Source organism: Arachis stenosperma, chromosome 10 (assembly GCF_014773155.1).
Source record: "Arachis stenosperma cultivar V10309 chromosome 10, arast.V10309.gnm1.PFL2, whole genome shotgun sequence".
Lineage (NCBI taxonomy): Eukaryota > Viridiplantae > Streptophyta > Magnoliopsida > Fabales > Fabaceae > Arachis > Arachis stenosperma.
This window is the reverse complement of record NC_080386.1, coordinates 125,522,808-125,541,646: the sequence shown is the minus strand read 5'-3', so window position 1 is coordinate 125,541,646 and position 18,839 is coordinate 125,522,808. Positions and strand designations below refer to the sequence as shown.

Below are 18,839 nucleotides of genomic sequence, written 5' to 3'. Positions count from 1 at the left end.
CTGGCAACAATGATGATAATGAATATGAAGGTGGACATAATACTCCGAATACAAAGGTACCACTGAGTTATCTGGAGCAGGTTAACGTTGGTCAGGCAACGGGAGAAAGCTCAAGGAGGGCTGAGGTAGCAAGAAATGATCACCGAGAACCCTTCACAAAGAAAAAGGGAAAGATTACACCGAGGAGCCAAACTTTCAAAAAGAATCGCTTTGTCACTTCACATTCTCAGCGCCGGAACAATGACCGAAGGAACGATAATCGTTCGGACCCGAATTCAGAAGGGCAAACTAGTGCTCAACCGGGTGACTTAAGGTGCTCAAGTTGCAAGAGGTACCATCCAAACAGACCATGCAGGGCAGGAATAGGTGTATGTTATAAGTGCGGGAGGCCAGGGCATATGTCTTGGAATTGTTCGTACAGAGGAAGCCGGGATGCAACCGAACCCGATTTTCAAACGCGAGGTAATTATGAACCAACAGTTGAATTTTTAATTTCCTTGCCTATCATTGATATGTAATATTCCTTCGTGACGCATGACGAGTTTCAGTAATTATGAGGTCCAAGTCGATGATTAGTCGAAAACTATTGGTTGTTGAGACGGAGTAACATTGAGCTAACTTAGAGGAGTGGTTAGGCTTGTGAAGGTTAATGATTAAGTGATGTAGTAGAAGCAGGTTAGACCGTATCATGGAAGCAGGTTGGACCATATCTAAGGAATCAGGAGTGTTGAGGGCTATGCGGAGTTATTGTTCAGAATCCAGTGACGGCAAAACTTTGAGGAAAAGGAATAGAGCGAACTCAATCTTTAGCTGTTAATTATTAAGAGGTAAGTGAAGATGAAACAAATCCCTATACGAGAGAGTTTCTAAGACAATTCTTGAAGGTGTGTCAGAACTTCTATTTTCAGAGAGAAAGCATGTTTGCGATAGGCTTAGTACCGGAAGCCGGATTAACTTCAATCGCACCACAAACAAAGACATCATCATAATCGGTAGAACTTAGGATTGAGTGGAAGGGAGTAATGGAAGAGGGAATCACCTAACAAACTATTTCTTTGTGGGAAGCATCGGTTATGCTAGAGAAGAAAGAAGAGAACGATAGGAAACCTTATGCAGGGAGAGTGTGCTAACGAACCTTCGCGACTCGATCTAATCCTTCTTTTGAAACCTATATTAACATTCGATCCGGAGTTTTTCCTAAATAGCTTGACTACCTTTCTAACTTTACTCCTTGTGCACATAAATATTGTTTCTTCCAAGATGAGTCTGAGCTTGTCTTGGTATAAACGCGTAATCCTTGAATCTTGTACCCTCGCTATGACTAGAGTTGCCTTGTTCACAAACCATGTTCTTCAGAATCAGCTGAAATTTCTTTGACTCTATACGCTCTGTTCTCTCTACCAAGGGTCTTTAATTTGAACTCTTTTCTTGAGATGCACCTAGGTTCTTCTCCTTGTGCATTTCATTATTTCGGTATAATCCTGATTAACCGTGTACAAGATTTTCTTTTCTTTTTTAATCCTTACGAACACCGTTTGTATTGCTCATTCATTTTTCGAGCTTAATGTCCTTTTGAAAATTAACTCGAGCCTATATTAGTATCATGTATAAAGTATAGCTGCAACTATTGAGATGTTGATTCCTTAAGAGCAAGACTTTTGGATACGGAAAATGAAGCAGGTAAGCATGCGCCCCCAAAAAGAGTTTTGGAGCATTAATTCTTGTCGACCACAAAGCCTATGATTAGTTTAATGCGCTAGAAATACACCGGTTACATAGATACCCGAATATGAAGAGAGCTTTCAAACTCCAAGAGAAGGATTAACCCCAAAACCAGTAATTAGAATACCCGAACTTATTTAACAACTCAGAATTAGTGCGATACATTACCAGAGGGGTTTAAGATACGTGTAAATACAATATGGTGAAGTGGTAACAGATGCCCTGAGTAAGAAGTTTTGGGGAAAAGCTTGGATATAAATTTCGGAGAATGGAAGGCTAGATAAGTTGGAACCTTAAATTGGATATTAAGGGTATAGATAAAGGAGTCAAACTAAATCTATTGCAGTTTTAAAACATAGCAAAGACGAAATGCAGGAAGCGTGAGGGGACGATAAATACCCACCAAGGATGTCGAAGCCTGGCAAACGAAATGGAACTAATAAAAGATTTATATGTTTAATGTCGAAATAGAGATCGTAAAGTCAAAGACTTGAGGAGTGCAATAACGGTGATAAGGGGCTACTAAGAGTACTGAAACCGGTTGAATCCAGAAGACACCAAGAGAGGGTTATGTGTTGAGGTCGGAAGTTGAAATAAAAAACTGTTTGAAATGCCACAACCGTCGAAAGTTCTACATTAAAGATAAAAGGGAATAGCCATTTATTTCATAATAGGTTACCGAAGACTAGGACAAAAGGTGATACTGTTAGGGAACTGTGGATAAAGTGACCAGGCCCGTTTTGCCCATCGGAGTGAACCACTTCTTGGGGATATCAAAGAGACTATACATCAGAGAGAAGGTGAGACTTCACAGTATGTTAAACACATTTGAATTAACCGAAAACTGGAATACCAAACGTTTTAGTTCCTGAATTTGACAGCCGAAACAACGGAGGAAGAGTGACACAAATCTAAGTTAGAATTCTCACTATGAAAGCCGACAAAAGAGTTAGGCAGATCTAAGAAGAAGACTTCTCAAGTTGGAAGGAAGAGGATACCTATTTTTGAAGATCACTTCAACGAACTAGAATCGGATGATCAATCAAAAACTAAAAAGCTAAATCCCCATCACATCGGACCAGTGGCGTATAGGATCGCTTTACTATCACAATGTTCGAACCTGCATGATGTGTTTCACATATTACAGCTTCATAAATACACTTTCGACCCAGTTATGTCCTACAACCAGAATCAGTCCAAGTAAGAGAAGGTCTGACGCTTCTAGTAACTCTGGTTAGGATTGATGATACTAGCATTAAGCGTTTACGCGGGAGAGGGGTTTTCTTAGTGAAAGTAGCTTGGTGTTGGGCTGGTATTGAAGAATACACCTAGAAGCTTGAGACAGAGATACGGAAGGACTACCCACACCTCTATTCAGGTAGCGCACTCTGAATTTTGAGGACAAAATTCCTAATTAGGTGGGTAGGATGTAAACCCCGCTAAAATCGGTATATAATTAGTCAATAAATCGAATTTTCAATAGGAAAATTAAATACGCAAAACTGATATCAAAATAGGATAGAGCTTGTCGAAACGAGAATTTTGATACCAATTTCGAAAAGTCTGGCCCAAGATTGGGCCGGATGGGCCGAACTGGTTGAACCGGACCCAAAATGGGCCCAAGGCCCAACCAAACCCAATACATTAAAGAGGCACAGCTTCTTATTTCCCTTCTTCTTCATTATTCACGCTGAGAAACATTTCTTAGGGGGAAGAAGAACACAAGCAAAAACCTAACCCTCACTTTAATTTCAAATCCATGTAACTTTTGATCCGGAGCTCCGATTGACGAACCGTTTGCGACCTCGCGTTCACCGTGACGAGCTCTATGAAACCCATGGAACAATTTGGTAGGTAACTCATTATTTCCTTCTCAGCCAGCTTCTCCTAATTTCGGAAATTTATGAACAATTAAGTTAAAAATTGTTCAATTCTTGTGTTCTAGGTTCAAGTTAGCTTCCGGAACTTGTGGGCTCAAGCTATTGAGCATATGGGTATGGTAAGAACACCCTAACCCTAGCTCAATATTGTTTTAGTAATGGAGAACTGAAATTGGAATATGTATATGTATTAGGTGTAGATTAAGTGGGTATATATGCATTGGGAATATTTAGAGGCTTGTTGGTGATCAAAGCTTAGTTTGTGGTATTTTACTTGAGCTTGAAGAGGCTGTAATTTTGTGTTGAGAAGCTGCCTTGGGTGAATTAAGTGATCGGCCAAGGTATGGTTTAAGTTTCGCACGTTTAATATTTACGGTGTTGTGAAAACTTAGGTTAGAGGAACCATAGAATAAGTTGAATTGTTTGTTGTATTTAATGATTAGCCTTGTAATGTTATTGGAATAGATCTGTTGGTGGATATATATATTGGAAAGTATGATGTGTTAAAGTTATTAAAGGTGTGCTCTTATATTTATTTATGATGGATTAGGATTGGTGTTTGTTAATAATGGTGTAGAGTGGTGTTGTGGTAGTATTGTATTTGCTGTAACTAATTATGTAATGATTGGAATTGTATGAGACCAAGTCTGGGCTAAACTTGGGAATATAAGGAACTAAACTGAAAAATTTGGGACCTTTTTGTTAAATATACCATTTATGGCAAATTTTTAAAGTTAGGTTGTTAAATCTGTCCTGCAGCAGAAAAGATCAAACAGGGCAGCAACTTGTTTGTCTTGCTGCGACTTCTACGAGTTGAGTTTTGGAGCGAAACCAATTTTGTTATAAAATTTGATTAACTAGCTTTATTTCTCTAAAATTTTAGAATTTTAAGAGTTAAGGATTGGGAGCTGTGAATGTTTGAATATTGATGGTCAAAATTGAAAAGAAACAGATTTTGCCTCATTTTTACTTAACTTCCAGGTAATGTAACTTTTTCATTAAAAATGGTATTGACTCAGAACCAATTGAGAAAGAAACCTGGATGAGTAAAGTTTAACTACATTACTTTTCAATGTCATTGGATTTATCTTGAATTTTATATTGAATTTTGAATATCACGTGCTGCTGCTGTTTTTCTGGTTTTATGCACTGCAGAGCAGTCACGGTTTTTCCTTTATTTCCAAGGCTAGAAAAATCAGAAAATTATGATATTTAGTTTGTTAGAAAGCTTATTTCAATATGAACGCCTGGACATAAAGTTTGTGCAATTCTGAGTTCATTTGTTATATTAAAAACAGCAAAGAAAATAGAGTGTCGAGGATGTCTTAGTGATAGTCATGGGTTCGAGAAGTTAAAGTTTAATCTTCATGTGAAGTGATTGGTTTAATGTTAGAGTTGGGTTGATTTAAAAATTATTCGATATTAAGAAGTTTGAGAAGAATTTGATAAATAGTTTGGTCAGGATCTGGAAAGGGTAATCAAGATGAATTATAAGAGAATGACGATGAGAAATGTGAAAGGGAGGTTGTTAATAAAAGGAGTTAATGTGCCATGGCTTGATGAATGATTAAATAATGATTATGACTATGAAATGGCTTATGAATGATGATATCTGAGATACGAGTTCCCTGGGTAAAAACCGTGGCTCGCCACCACGTGTTCCAGGTTGATTCTCGATACTCTGTTAACCCTACGTCGTAAGGGTGACCGGGCACGTATAAATTCCCGGGTATGGATAGCCCCCATTGAGTGATTTTATGAAATATGAATGTGAACTCTATGCATAGACTCTTGGGGATGTGCGACGGGGGACAGTCTAAGGTTTTCGGACTTGTCGGGTTGGCTGGATAACCGACAGATGGGCCCCATCAGCCATAGGACAGACATGCATCATATGCATTTGTTTGCTTTGATTGCTATGCATTTCCTGGGTTTGCCTAATTGATTTATATCACCTGCTACCTGCTATACTTGCTATTTGTACTATCTGCTCATTACTTGTGCGTGAACTTGTTTGGTTGCTTGTTTTTGTTGCATTGTGGATGATGGAGGGATGGAGGAAAGGAGAAATGGCTTGGTGTTAGATTAGGATTGAAATTGAGTAAGTTAGGCAGAACGTATTTCGGTTCAGTGGTTTGCTGTTAGGTTGAGTTTGAACTGAAAATGAAGGATTAACCACATGAACGTATTTCGGTTCGGTGGCTATTGTGATTTCGGTTCTATGCAGGTATGATTTCCGGTTCAGTGGTTTGCTGTTAGGTTAAGTTTCGGTTCGGTGGCTATTGTGATTTCGGTTCTATGCAAGTATGATTTTCGGTTCAGTGGTTTGCTGTTAGGTTAAGTTTGAACTTGAGTAAGTTAGGTAGATTTAGAATACCTACCCCTGTTTATGGCTTCTATTTTAATGCTTAAGTTGGATAATTGAATAACGGAGTTCTAGGATTGCCTATGGCATTCTCAGGACCGTATTTCTTATGCGCGTGGCACTTTTACCATGCTGAGAACCTCCGGTTCTCATTCCATATTGTATTGTTGTTTTTCAGATGCAGGTCGAGAGGCTCCTCGCTAGGCGTCTGGATCCTGGAAAGCGAAGTAGTTCCTGGGTGTATTTTGGGTTCTATTTGTATATATGTATATATATGTGTAGCTTACTCTCCAAGTAACTTATGTATGCTGCTCCTCTTAGAGGTTGAGGGAGAGATAGGAGTTTACTTCGGTATTTTGGTGAATTTTGGGGACACTTATGTATGTTTATATGTATATATGTATCCTCCGGCCAGCCTTAGCTTCGCAGGCTGAGTCAGAGGCTAGTTATGCTGTTCCTTGGCTTTTCTTTATCCCTTCGTTTATTGTTCTATCATATTCCTATTAGGTTTCTTAGCACGCAAGTAATCCTATTCCTTGAGCGTTGCGCTTTTTATTTTGCGACTCTTGTTTACCCACTTTGTTTCAAGGCTCCTAGTATATTAATTTTTTTTCAGTATTATATGTATATCCTTACCCTTAGAGGTCTGTAATACCACACTACCTCTGTTCTATGACTTAAGCATAAAACATTGTGTAGTAGGGTGTTACAGTGTCACATTTTTACCTATTTTATTACAAACAATCTACAATCATGACTATACAAAAACTATACAAAAAAATATTTACTTCCTCTCATTTTGCCATGTTGGACACATTAGTCTTGATACTACTCGGGTGCCATATTTCTACCCATTTTATTACAAACAATTCATTATCATGACTGGAAAAATAATTAAATTAGAATTTAGTTAGTCTTATCCTATACATTTTTATGTTATTTATAATATAATATAATTAATATTATGCTTACTTATCTGATTGTCCAAGGACATTTAACTAAATTGGGATCAGATCATTTTTTTGATAACTCATAGTTCGGCACAGCTATTAAGATCATTTATTGAATCAATTTGCTTTGGAAAAAGTTTCATTATTAATAAGTAAAACTATTAAACCACGTAATATAATATAATATCATGTGAGTAAAACGAAATTATACCGCATATATGTTTAACTGCACCCTCTCTTTTGGACTCTTTATACAAGGAATCTAAAGCAAAAAATCTCTTTTCATCGATGTCATAAGCATATAGCCATCACTGATAGTCATAACAGCACGACACTAATAACTACATTATAAATATTTAATAACATTATCATGGAAAAGACTACATACACTATATTGATGAGTGATATAGTTAATATAAGAAGGTGAAAACATGATGAATGTGGGGGCAGATATAAAAAAAAAAGTCTAAAATTTGAAGGGTTAGATACTGATGACACAAAACAGAATAGTTGTGGTCCTTCTTCAAATGGAAAAATTAATACAAATACATAGAGAGTAGTTTTGGTTTTACTCATCCATCTATGTTTTGGAATTTCTTTTATCTCAAACAAGCTGTTACCATTTTTTTCAAAATCAGTGAGAAGAGATATATAATTTTTTTTTCTTTCTTTTGGCCAAGTGTCCCTAATTTAAGAACATCTCTCTATGTATAAAGATATAGTTAGATTATAATGTTTAAACTCTTCAATCATGAAGCTGGAAAAGTAATTTGTAAAGACACCAAGTTAGGTGACCTTAATTTGTTTAAAAAAAATTATATAACTAAGAACTTGCATGTTACAATGTAATGTTAGTTTCAAAATATAATACACATAAAAAAAATAAAAACACGTAATAATTAAGAAATCTAACCATATTATTTATCTGATGTCTTGGCAACATTGGCATGATATCCTCCCTAACAAGTATTACTCTAGGTATGTCTTTTAAGATGCATAAAGTCTCATTCTTGTTCAACCTATTGTTTGTTGCCCAAAAGTATATCTTGTCCTTATTTACTTCTGTTAATGGTCTTCTGTCACCTTTTTTTTTCTCTCCCTATTTTGTTTTTTTCATCTATTACCTTTTTTTTATCTTGTTTTTCTTATCTATCACTTTTTTTTCCCTATTTTGTTTTCGTCATCTATCCTTAGAGAGAATGATGAAATTGATGGTCGCACACGGGCAAGGTGTATAAATATCGAAGTCTTCTATTTCTAAGAATGCTTGGACTGCACTTTGCACTATTTGTCTCTATTCCGATTTTATTACATTATTTAAAACATAAAAATTATATTAACGTATGCACACAAAAATGAGATTCAAAGTAGAGAGAAAGAGGAACTAAATAATAGGAATGTGGGTGCAAACTGTTTGATACATGTGTACAAAATGTGCTGAATGAGGTGTTCAAAATTTCATTAAGGTGGGTGTAAAATGTCTGATTCATGTGTGCAAAATCTCATTAAATTGGGTGTAAATTGTGCTAAGTAAAGTGTGCAAAATCTCATTAAAGTAGTTGCAAAATCTCATATAATCATATAATTCATAGCCAAAACAGTGTGGAATACTCATAATAACAAGTAGTATTACATAACAAAAATTACACTAAAAAAATCAAAACAACAAATATTAAGAACTATAATTTATACCCTTTTGTTAGGGTCATTAATTTGTTTGGTTTAGCTTTTTCCAGTAATTTCATTGGCGATCTTATATTGTTTTCATCTTTTTCCTCTTCCCTATTAAATAAATCAATACAAACAATAATTAGATTTGCACAACGACAAATAAAAAAAAAATCGTAACTATAAAGAAGCACATACAGTATTTTTACCTTGTTTTGACATCTTTCTCCTCATCTTGTTTTGCATCACTATAAACAAGCACACACTCTATATTTTACTTTACATCCTCTGTTATCACAAAAGATAAATCAAAACTAATTTTTATCTTCCTTTATCTTTTTTCTCATTTGACATATTGTTTTCTTTCTTTGGCATTTTGTTATCATTATTTTCTTCATCAAATCTATAAACAAGAAATCAAACCAGTCCAAATCTATAAATTTAAAGGTGACCTTTAGAATAAGAGTTACTGAGCTTTGAAACTAGCATAAAAATATTAGAAAAATCTAGTAGTACCAGAAGTTTAATTAGTGATAAAAAGTGTTTGTAAAACTCATAGGCTTCAGTCCTTTTATTTATAACACCTCCAAATTTTTATGTTTACTTTTCTTTCTTCTCTTTCATTATGTTATCATTTTTATTAAGCTTCTTCGTTCTCTTTTTCTTAGTCAAATTAGTTGGTGCTCTTGTTGTATTCTTTGCAAATTTAGCATCAACAACACCTTGTTTAACTAAAAGGATAACAATATTTTGTAACAATAGTCACACAAATAAAAGTTTTATAACAAAAGAGAAGGATGTGACAAGATTAAAAAAAAAGCTATATTGAATTAAAAAAAATAAAATAGATAAAACAAACTGTTGGCATTTGCTTTGATGACTCCTGTATTAATTTCTTGTCAAGTTTTTCTTTATCCCAATAAGCAACCTATGGTGGTGGTGGTGGTGGTGGAAGTCCCATATAATTTTCCTTTTTTCCAAATGCGTCTTTGTGGTAATAGATAATCTACAAGCAAAATAGTAAATGTAATGATTATTATAAAAAAAGAAATAAAAAAATAGATAAGTACAATAGATTGATTACTACCATCAAAACATAAAGACGATTATCAATATTTAATGTATTTTTTTGTTGAATTTTTCAACCTCTTTCATAAGCTTATCATGCACAAATTTTGTTCAATTGTATCTTGTGATGTTCTCTACATCAACAATGACACGCAAGTGCTTTGGGGATGTGACAGGACTACTTGTTGGTGCCAAAAATGAGTTAATAAAGAACATTATAAATACTCTCATAAAGTAATCTCTCTCGTTAGATGTTGATACATTACATTCTCTTGAATGTAACATTTCTTGTAGCCATGAGCTTCTTACAGACTTGAATGGGACAACCAATATTTCTTACTCTAAAGTCCATTATTCTTCTTCCGAAAAGTTTTTACCAATTGAAGGTAATTCCAGAGTTGCCCCAATTTTGTTTATTGTCACATCGGTATCTCTCACCACTAATTCTAGTTTACTTGTTGTTGTGTTATATGCTTTAGCAAGTGCGAGAAATAACCATCTATCAACTTTTTATATTGAATAGTGATCTTTAAGGATGAGAATCTCATTTTATCAACTTCAAGTTTTTGCTCTTTTATAAGTGAATTTATCGTTGTGAAAACCAAATTGGGAGAACAACGGCATTCTATCAATTTTTGCTAACATAAAGTAAAAAATCTTTACCGAATTTAACCATGGTTTGTTTGGAAAATAATAACAATAACAATAATAATCATAATAACAATAATACTTGCATCAGATACAGATGGGTACAAACTATGCTAAGTTATGTGTGCAAAATCTCATTAAACTGGGTGTAAACTGTCTGATTCATGTGTGTAAAATCTCATTACATTGGTTGCAAATTATGATGAGTAAGGTGTGCAAAATCTCATTAAAGTGTGTACAAACTGTCTGATTCATGTGTGCAAAATTTCATTAAAGTAGATGCAAATTATTTGATTCATGTATGCAAAATCTCATTAAAATGGGTGCAAACTGTTTGATTCATGTGTGCAAAATTTTATCAAGACAAGTGAAAAGTGTGCTGAATAAGGTGTATAAAATCTCATTAAAATAGGTACAAAAATATAAATAACGAACTACTTCAAAAGTTATGAACATCACATATGCATGAATGAATTCCACGTACACACTATCTAGGAACAACAAGAAAATCTTTATATATAAACACTAAACTATAGGTATTCTGAGAATTTTATAATTTGATTTCCTTCATTCATATATAACTATAGATGTATCATGAGAGCAGAAAATAATACATTAGTGTTAGTGGTTAATGACATGTCTCTGCATGCATTTTTCACTTTCTTGTTCAGGTTGTTTCTTACCCTTCAAAAGAATTCTATGTTTGTTAAAGATACATCCATTGAAGTGGAGTGAGAGAGAGAGAATGTCTTTGAGGATCCTGACATCTGTGTGATTCATTTGTCATTGTTCATAACAGGAACATGCAAATTAATCTCTAAATAGTAATGGAACTCGTGAACACATTTTCCAGCATACATATAATTACATGTCAAAACCAAATAATTGAAATTTAAACCAATGAATTTATCTATCTATTTTTTTAATGTAATTTAAGATTGTACTCACTCACACCAGACATAGATTAAGGGATCTTTGGTTTACTTCTTTTCAAAAAAACTCAGCTTTTCTTTTTTCTTTTAACTGACAAAAAAAAAATCAATTCTCACTTCTCACATTTTTGTGTAAATTTTATAAGTAGTAAGACGAATTGAGCCAACAGTCCTAGAAACAACAAAATTGGATTACAACTAGTCAACCAATAATCAAGATCTTAATTCTGAGAAATCTAAACATTTCTAAGGACACAAGTTTACTGTAAAATTACTTTTCAAATAATCAGAAGCAAGTGTACCCTAAATAAGTCTAAGAGTGGTTTCATATCATGCACCAAAGCTTTATTGTTGTAAATTGTGTGATAGACAAGTACAAATTGAACTATTGAAGAGAGCAAAGAAGCAAAGAACTGTTATAAAATCAGATAGATAAAATTCAGTAGGTGCTAAAACAATAACTTTGCAAGTAATAAACACACAATATACCCGAGATGCTAGTTCTTCAAGAGTTTTCTGCTGCATTTTTCTTCTTGTTCTTGTTTCAGATTTCTTTGTATTTATACTTCTTCGCGGCATCTTAATATTTGCATCTTTTTTCATTTCAAATAATCATTGTATATTAATCATATTTTATGAAAGCACATAAGTCAGTTGATTGGGTGCAAAAAAGATTAATAGTCAATTGATGTATTGCTTGATTAACCAATAAAACATATTATTAACACAAACACAAATAAAAAATCTAGTCTCATTACAAATTAATTGCACATTTCTGACCAGAAGCATAACACATCAGTAACAATTGCCAGTATTGCCACAACAAAGATCTGCCAACAATAGCCATTGTCAAAAGTCAATTATCAGTTAAGTAACTGAGATAATGACATAATGAATTTTTTCAAAGATTTATAAATTAAAAGTACTTAAGTTTCATAAACAAGATATGATGAATCAAAATCAAAACCAAAAGATATTTTTATTATAGAGTGCTTAAAGATTTTTATGAATAGACAGAAAACATTGAGTCATATTTTTGAGTTTTTCCTTGCATATTTTGAATAGATACAGAATGATGACACCAGTAATAAACAGATTATCTAGGACAGAGACTTAAAGTCAAATACACAATAGAACTATATATATGTTAGTTTACAGCTACCAAGTTTAAAGAGAAGTTATATGACAATTCAAATTTGAGTTAAACAAAGAGATCAATATTAGAATGATGCTAAACCCGTCTGTTTTGGTTACAGAGTCCGACTTCCTGATACGTTTTCTCCAATTGGTTTACTGCATACAAAACATATACCAAAGTTCAGATACACTAGAAATGAAAGTGAGAAGCAAAGAGTTGCAGAAAGCAATAAATGAACAGAAATTAAAACTAATTAACCTTCACATTAAAATTTTGCAATAATACAAATTTTAACCTTGTAGAAACATCACACATAAGTAGAAACGAAGGGAAATGTATAGAGAGCTGAGAGATGTTGCCATAGAGAGTAAAGCCGCCGCTACTGACGATGGACAACGAGCTCAAGAAGGCTGATTCCCGTTGAGAGTGTTCATCAGCATTGAAATCCAGAAAGAAGCATTGAAAGCAAGAAAGAAGGTGAGCTACAAGAGTGTTGAGAGAGAGACAGAGGGATTTTGTGAAGAAGAAGAACATGTGAGGTAAAGAGCGTGTACTCACGCTCTCTATATGTATTTGATCTTGTTGTTATTTGGTGTAAAAAAATACTAATACTAGTTGTTTGCTCATTTGCTGGTCCAAAAGTTAAAAATTTATTGACTCCTTAGTATTGATGTATTGGTTAATCCTAATTGTGTATGTATATTAGATTAAGTGACTAATGCAAGTAGTTTTTTTCCCGCAGGTTCAATTACAATAAAGTACTCATATTTTTTTAACTCAAAAATACATATTTTTGTATGTGCTAAAAATACATAAAAAGTGTATTGAATATTTGTTGAGTGCTTTTGCGGTATATATATGTTCTTGAATATAGCAAGTAATTAACAAATATATAATATTCACCAAAAAGTTGTTGTAAGGAAGATAAGATATAAAAGTCACTAAGTATATTATTGCTTCATATAAGCTTTTCAAGAAAAGTCAAATAATTAAACAAAAAAAAGCGATGAATAACGACCATATAGTTTTGAGTGCTTTCTAACAGATTATGAATGACCTAATCCATCTTGACCTTTTAGGCACTAATTTTTTTACCTAGGGACCTTATTTGCAATGTGAATATGATGATAGCCTCTTTTTAGTATCTCTCAATTTAGCAAGTTAAAGACTAATTTACTGTTTTATTTAAAGATTTGCTCGTAGTTGTAACACCCTACCACACAGGGCCTTACGCTTAAGTCGTAAAGCAGAGGTGGCAAGGTATTACGACCTCTAAAAGAAAATGATATCTACATAGATATAGTTGGGTGAAATCATATTTAGGAGCCTTGAAGAACAAGCTAAACAAATTGATAAACAGGAAATCGTGACACACTCGCATGGATATTCGTAAAACGGACAGGTAAAATCGAAAGATAACTGAACACATATATATACATATCAGAGTTCCAAAACTCAGACAGCAAGCTCCAGACTCGACCTGCGAAGCTAAGGCCGACCAGAGTATATAATTATGTATATGTACAACCCAAAATAAAACTCAAACCACAAAATAAACTCCTGTATCTCCAAGTCGACCTCTAGGAGGGACAAAACACAAAATATACATGCGGAGATTCTATAAACATATATACATAGCCTAAAACAAAATATGACAGTCCAAAAGACAGTTCTTCGCTCGTAAGGAAGATACCCAAATGCTCAACGAGGTGTCTCTCGACCTGCATCTGAAAAACAACAACATAGTATGGGATGAGAACCGGAGGTTCTCAGTATGGTAAAGGTGCCCGCATAGTTAATATAAAAGGTATCGGGAAAGCCAGAGGCATTCCTAGAACTTCGACACTCAGATTTCAACCTAAGAATTCAACTAAACCAGAAATTAGGTAAGTTGTCTAAGGTATTCTAATTCTGAATCTAACTTTAACCTAATAATTCACGTTCTGTCTCCTCTAATCCTCCGAATCACTGGTGGAACAACCCTCTCTCCTCACACCTTCGTCAAGAGGAATTTCTAAGAAAACATACACATACAGCTCAAACAAGGAAAACACAGATAGAGAAGCATTTATAGCAAGTAGAACAAGTAGTGGATAAGCAGAATTAAACAGTTAAGCAAACCAAAACAATGCAAACTCAAGCAAACAAACAAATGCATATGATGTATGCCTGTCCTATGGCTGATGAGTCTCATCTGTCGGTTATATAGCCAACCCGACATGTCCTGGTAGTTAACCATTGGACAGTCCCTCTGTGCGCGCATCCCCAAGCTTAATAATATTTCATGGAGTCAAACTCCAAGCTCAAATATAATATTCCAGGGAGTCACACTCCAAGCTCAATAGTATAGTATTCCATGGAGTTAAACTCCAAGCTCAATAATATAGTATTCTATGGAGTTAAACTCCAAGCTCAATAATATTCAATATTCATATTTATATGCATGCCCATGGGGGAATCCGGGGAGTTAAAGTGCCCGGTCACATCTTGCGACAGAGGGTCAACAAATAGTCTCAAATATACAAGCCACATAATAATCTCTTTCCCTTTTAAAATATTACCTCAAATCAAACTCCAATTCTTAAAGAAATTTTGGCAATATCTCCTCTAAGACTCAAATTTCTGCCACCCTTTAAGGGTCCCAACTATCAAACCAAACACCTCTCAGTCACTCAAATCATTTCCAGTAACAAATTATTTCATAATCAAACAAATACCAATATTAAATCTTTTTCCAAACCGACCAACTTCAACAGCAAATTATTGACAACAGCTAAACCTCACATTTTATACCATATACACAAACCATCAATTATTCACTCAGTTCATCCCTATCTTAAGGTCTTCTAGCCTAAGTTTTCACGTGACATTAAACATTAACTACGAGAAACCAAAACCATACCTTCGTACGGAATCAAAATATTCAAAGCTTCGGAGAAGCTTTCTGACTGAGCTATCGAAGAAGAAAATGTCCAGAATCGTCTATGCCTCCGGATTAGATTTTTGATTGGAGTTACGGATTGCAAGAAATCGAAGCCGGAAGTTCGAAGGAATTTACGTTCTTTCCTTTTTTTTTTTCGTTACGCTACTCTCTTTCTTTTTTTTTTTCTTTCTTATGATGTTCATCTATATATATATATATACGTATGACTTGTGAAGGCTTATATATAAGCCGCCTTAGCTTTCCTTATTATTATTATATATTTATATGTATGTATATATGCATAATAATAGTGATAATATATATATATAACTTAATTCAAACTATAAACCGCCTTTGATTTTTATCCTTTATAATTAATAATAGTAATAATAATATTCGCAATAGTAATGATGATCATGTAATAATAATAATAATAATAATAATAACAACGTAGTGAATATAATAACAATAATGAATACATAATACTAGGGTTTAAAACTATATAAATTTATACTACATATAATACTCATGACAATTATATCTAATAATAATAATAATAATAATAATAATAATAATAATAAATAATAATAATAATAATATAGATTTGATTAAATTCAAATTATTATAAAATTAGTTCAATTACTGATAATAAAAATAATTTTCTAAAAATAAAAAAATTTAATTTTATAAAATAAATTATAACTTATTTATATTTATATTTTTAAAACTGAAGGTCGCTACATTCTACCCACCTTACAAAAATTTTCGCCCTCGAAAATTGATATAAAATTAGAAAAGATTCATACTAACGTAACTTTCCTTCTTAAACATGTCAAAGAAAACAGAAAGATTTGACATGCTTAGTTTGCAAATCCAGTATATTCTTATAACTTAAAAGTCTACGCAAAGTGGAAGATACAAGATAGATTCGATGCAGAAAGGTTATAAGGCAGGTTGGTATTAGAACGACGGGTTTATTGTTTCTAATATTCGCGTCATCTAGCTCCTAAGTTCTGCTGATTCTAATGGTGTCATCATACGTAATACTATCAAAACTGGTTCAGCCTCTAACACTAAACCTATCACAACTTACTTTTTCTCTCGACACCTAACTGGTTATCAACGAGATATTTCTATCGGCCTAAATTCCTAGTCCGTGTCCAAGTCCAAAACTACGTCCAGCCTTTCCAGTCCTAAACTTCTCAGTTCGATTATGTAACCTAAACGAAAGCGGGGTCCTAGCTCTACACAGAACAAATCCATCCTACGCATTCGATATCATACTTACCTCGATCCTCTCGTGGCCAACCCGCATCTGCGGCTCTCCCACGTGAACAATCCCTAGACATATGTCCCGGTGCTCCACATCGAAAACACATTCCCAGTCCGTACCTGCGCGACTCTTCTGGAGTGGTCTCACCAAAGCCTTCATGTAGCAGTGTCCACTTCATGGAGCAATCCTCAGCGAGCTGGCTCTTCTTAACCAACTCAGTGAAATTTGTTAACTTTTGTGGATACACATAATTAAAGATATCTCTCCTTAGTCCTTTCTCATACTGAGCACACTTCCATTCCTCATAATCAGCTGGATTTCCTTGACAAGTTTTTGAGAAACGGCACAGGTTGTCGAATTCACGGGTATAGTCGGCAACGGACATATCCTTTTGCTTCAGCTGCATTAACTCCAATTCCTTTGCAATGCAAAACGCATGCAAGAAATATCTCCCATAGAACTCTGTCTTGAATCCATGCCAAGAGACATCCGTTAACTCCACCTGCAAGGTATGACACAATTCTTGCCACCAATTCTGAGCATCTCCTTCCAACATATGAGTCACTATCTCTACTGACTGTACTTCAGGAACATGCTGAGTGTACAAAAACCTCTCCACTTCTCGAAACCACTGATCAGCCTCCAGGGCATTGGCGTTTCCGTTAAACCGAGGTGGACCACTCTTGAGGAAGTCAGTAAGGGTCATAGACCTATAGTATCGACTTACGTTACTTGTACTAGCACTAGGGTTTCCACCTGGACGTCCTTGCATTGGTTCAACCACGGGATTTCCTCTCTGAACACCTCGTTTGGATCCACGAGACGACATTTGGTCCCTGTTCACACCAAACAAGTGATATTAAGTTGATCAGTCTCAATATCGCAAGTTTAATGTTTCAAGTTCCAGATGCATGCTCATGAACATTTATGCCACATATATCAATCAGATATCCTAATAGCACATACACACACCCAGAGTATGCCCAGAAGCATAATCAGTCCATCCCTCAGGCTCTATAGGAACGAACTGCTCTGATACCATAATGTAACACCCTACCACACAGGGCCTTACGCTTAAGTCGTAAAGCAGAGGTGGCAAGGTATTACGACCTCTAAAAGAAAATGATATCTACATAGATATAGTTGGGTGAAATCATATTTAGGAGCCTTGAAGAACAAGCTAAACAAATTGATAAACAGGAAATCGTGACACACTCGCATGGATATTCGTAAAACGGACAGGTAAAATCGAAAGATAACTGAACACATATATATACATATCAGAGTTCCAAAACTCAGACAGCAAGCTCCAGACTCGACCTGCGAAGCTAAGGCCGACCAGAGTATATAATTATGTATATGTACAACCCAAAATAAAACTCAAACCACAAAATAAACTCCTGTATCTCCAAGTCGACCTCTAGGAGGGACAAAACACAAAATATACATGCGGAGATTCTATAAACATATATACATAGCCTAAAACAAAATATGACAGTCCAAAAGACAGTTCTTCGCTCGTAAGGAAGATACCCAAACGCTCAACGAGGTGTCTCTCGACCTGCATCTGAAAAACAACAACATAGTATGGGATGAGAACCGGAGGTTCTCAGTATGGTAAAGGTGCCCGCATAGTTAATATAAAAGGTATCGGGAAAGCCAGAGGCATTCCTAGAACTTCGACACTCAGATTTCAACCTAAGAATTCAACTAAACCAGAAATTAGGTAAGTTGTCTAAGGTATTCTAATTCTGAATCTAACTTTAACCTAATAATTCACGTTCTGTCTCCTCTAATCCTCCGAATCACTGGTGGAACAACCCTCTCTCCTCACACCTTCGTCAAGAGGAATTTCTAAGAAAACATACACATACAGCTCAAACAAGGAAAACACAGATAGAGAAGCATTTATAGCAAGTAGAACAAGTAGTGGATAAGCAGAATTAAACAGTTAAGCAAACCAAAACAATGCAAACTCAAGCAAACAAACAAATGCATATGATGTATGCCTGTCCTATGGCTGATGAGTCTCATCTGTCGGTTATATAGCCAACCCGACATGTCCTGGTAGTTAACCATTGGACAGTCCCTCTGTGCGCGCATCCCCAAGCTTAATAATATTTCATGGAGTCAAACTCCAAGCTCAAATATAATATTCCAGGGAGTCACACTCCAAGCTCAATAGTATAGTATTCCATGGAGTTAAACTCCAAGCTCAATAATATAGTATTCCATGGAGTTAAACTCCAAGCTCAATAATATTCAATATTCA

The 18,839-nt window shown here is 34.7% G+C and overlaps 1 protein-coding gene and 1 long non-coding RNA gene across 2 annotated transcripts; one reads left to right on the top strand and one right to left on the bottom strand.

Annotated features, from left to right (window-relative positions):
* Window positions 1-3,412: 3,412 nt before the first annotated feature.
* Window positions 3,413-6,474, top strand: LOC130954050 (uncharacterized). The gene is made up of 4 exons (XR_009076160.1): window positions 3,413-3,572; window positions 3,668-3,721; window positions 3,797-3,943; window positions 6,146-6,474. It is a non-coding gene; the product is annotated as an uncharacterized LOC130954050 (long non-coding RNA).
* A 7,849-nt stretch (window positions 6,475-14,323) lies between these two features.
* On the bottom strand, window positions 14,324-17,396 carry LOC130957643 (uncharacterized). Its single transcript, XM_057884494.1, has 2 exons — window positions 16,583-17,396; window positions 14,324-14,385 (listed from the first exon to the last, which is right to left on the bottom strand). The coding sequence occupies exons 1-2, from the start codon at window positions 17,394-17,396 to the stop codon at window positions 14,324-14,326; spliced, it is 876 nt and encodes a 291-aa protein (XP_057740477.1).
* Window positions 17,397-18,839: the final 1,443 nt, after the last annotated feature.

What these genes read in the sequence shown, in the direction of transcription:
- LOC130957643 (XM_057884494.1), bottom strand. Translation starts at nt 17,396, where the DNA reads ATGTCGTCTCGTGGATCCAAACGAGGTGTTCAGAGAGGAAATCCCGTG. An exon ending in TTGGCCACGAGAGGATCGAG is followed by an intron (nt 14,386 to 16,582) that starts GTAAGTATGATA and finishes ATGTTTTCTTAG; the next exon opens with AAATTCCTCTTGACGAAGGT.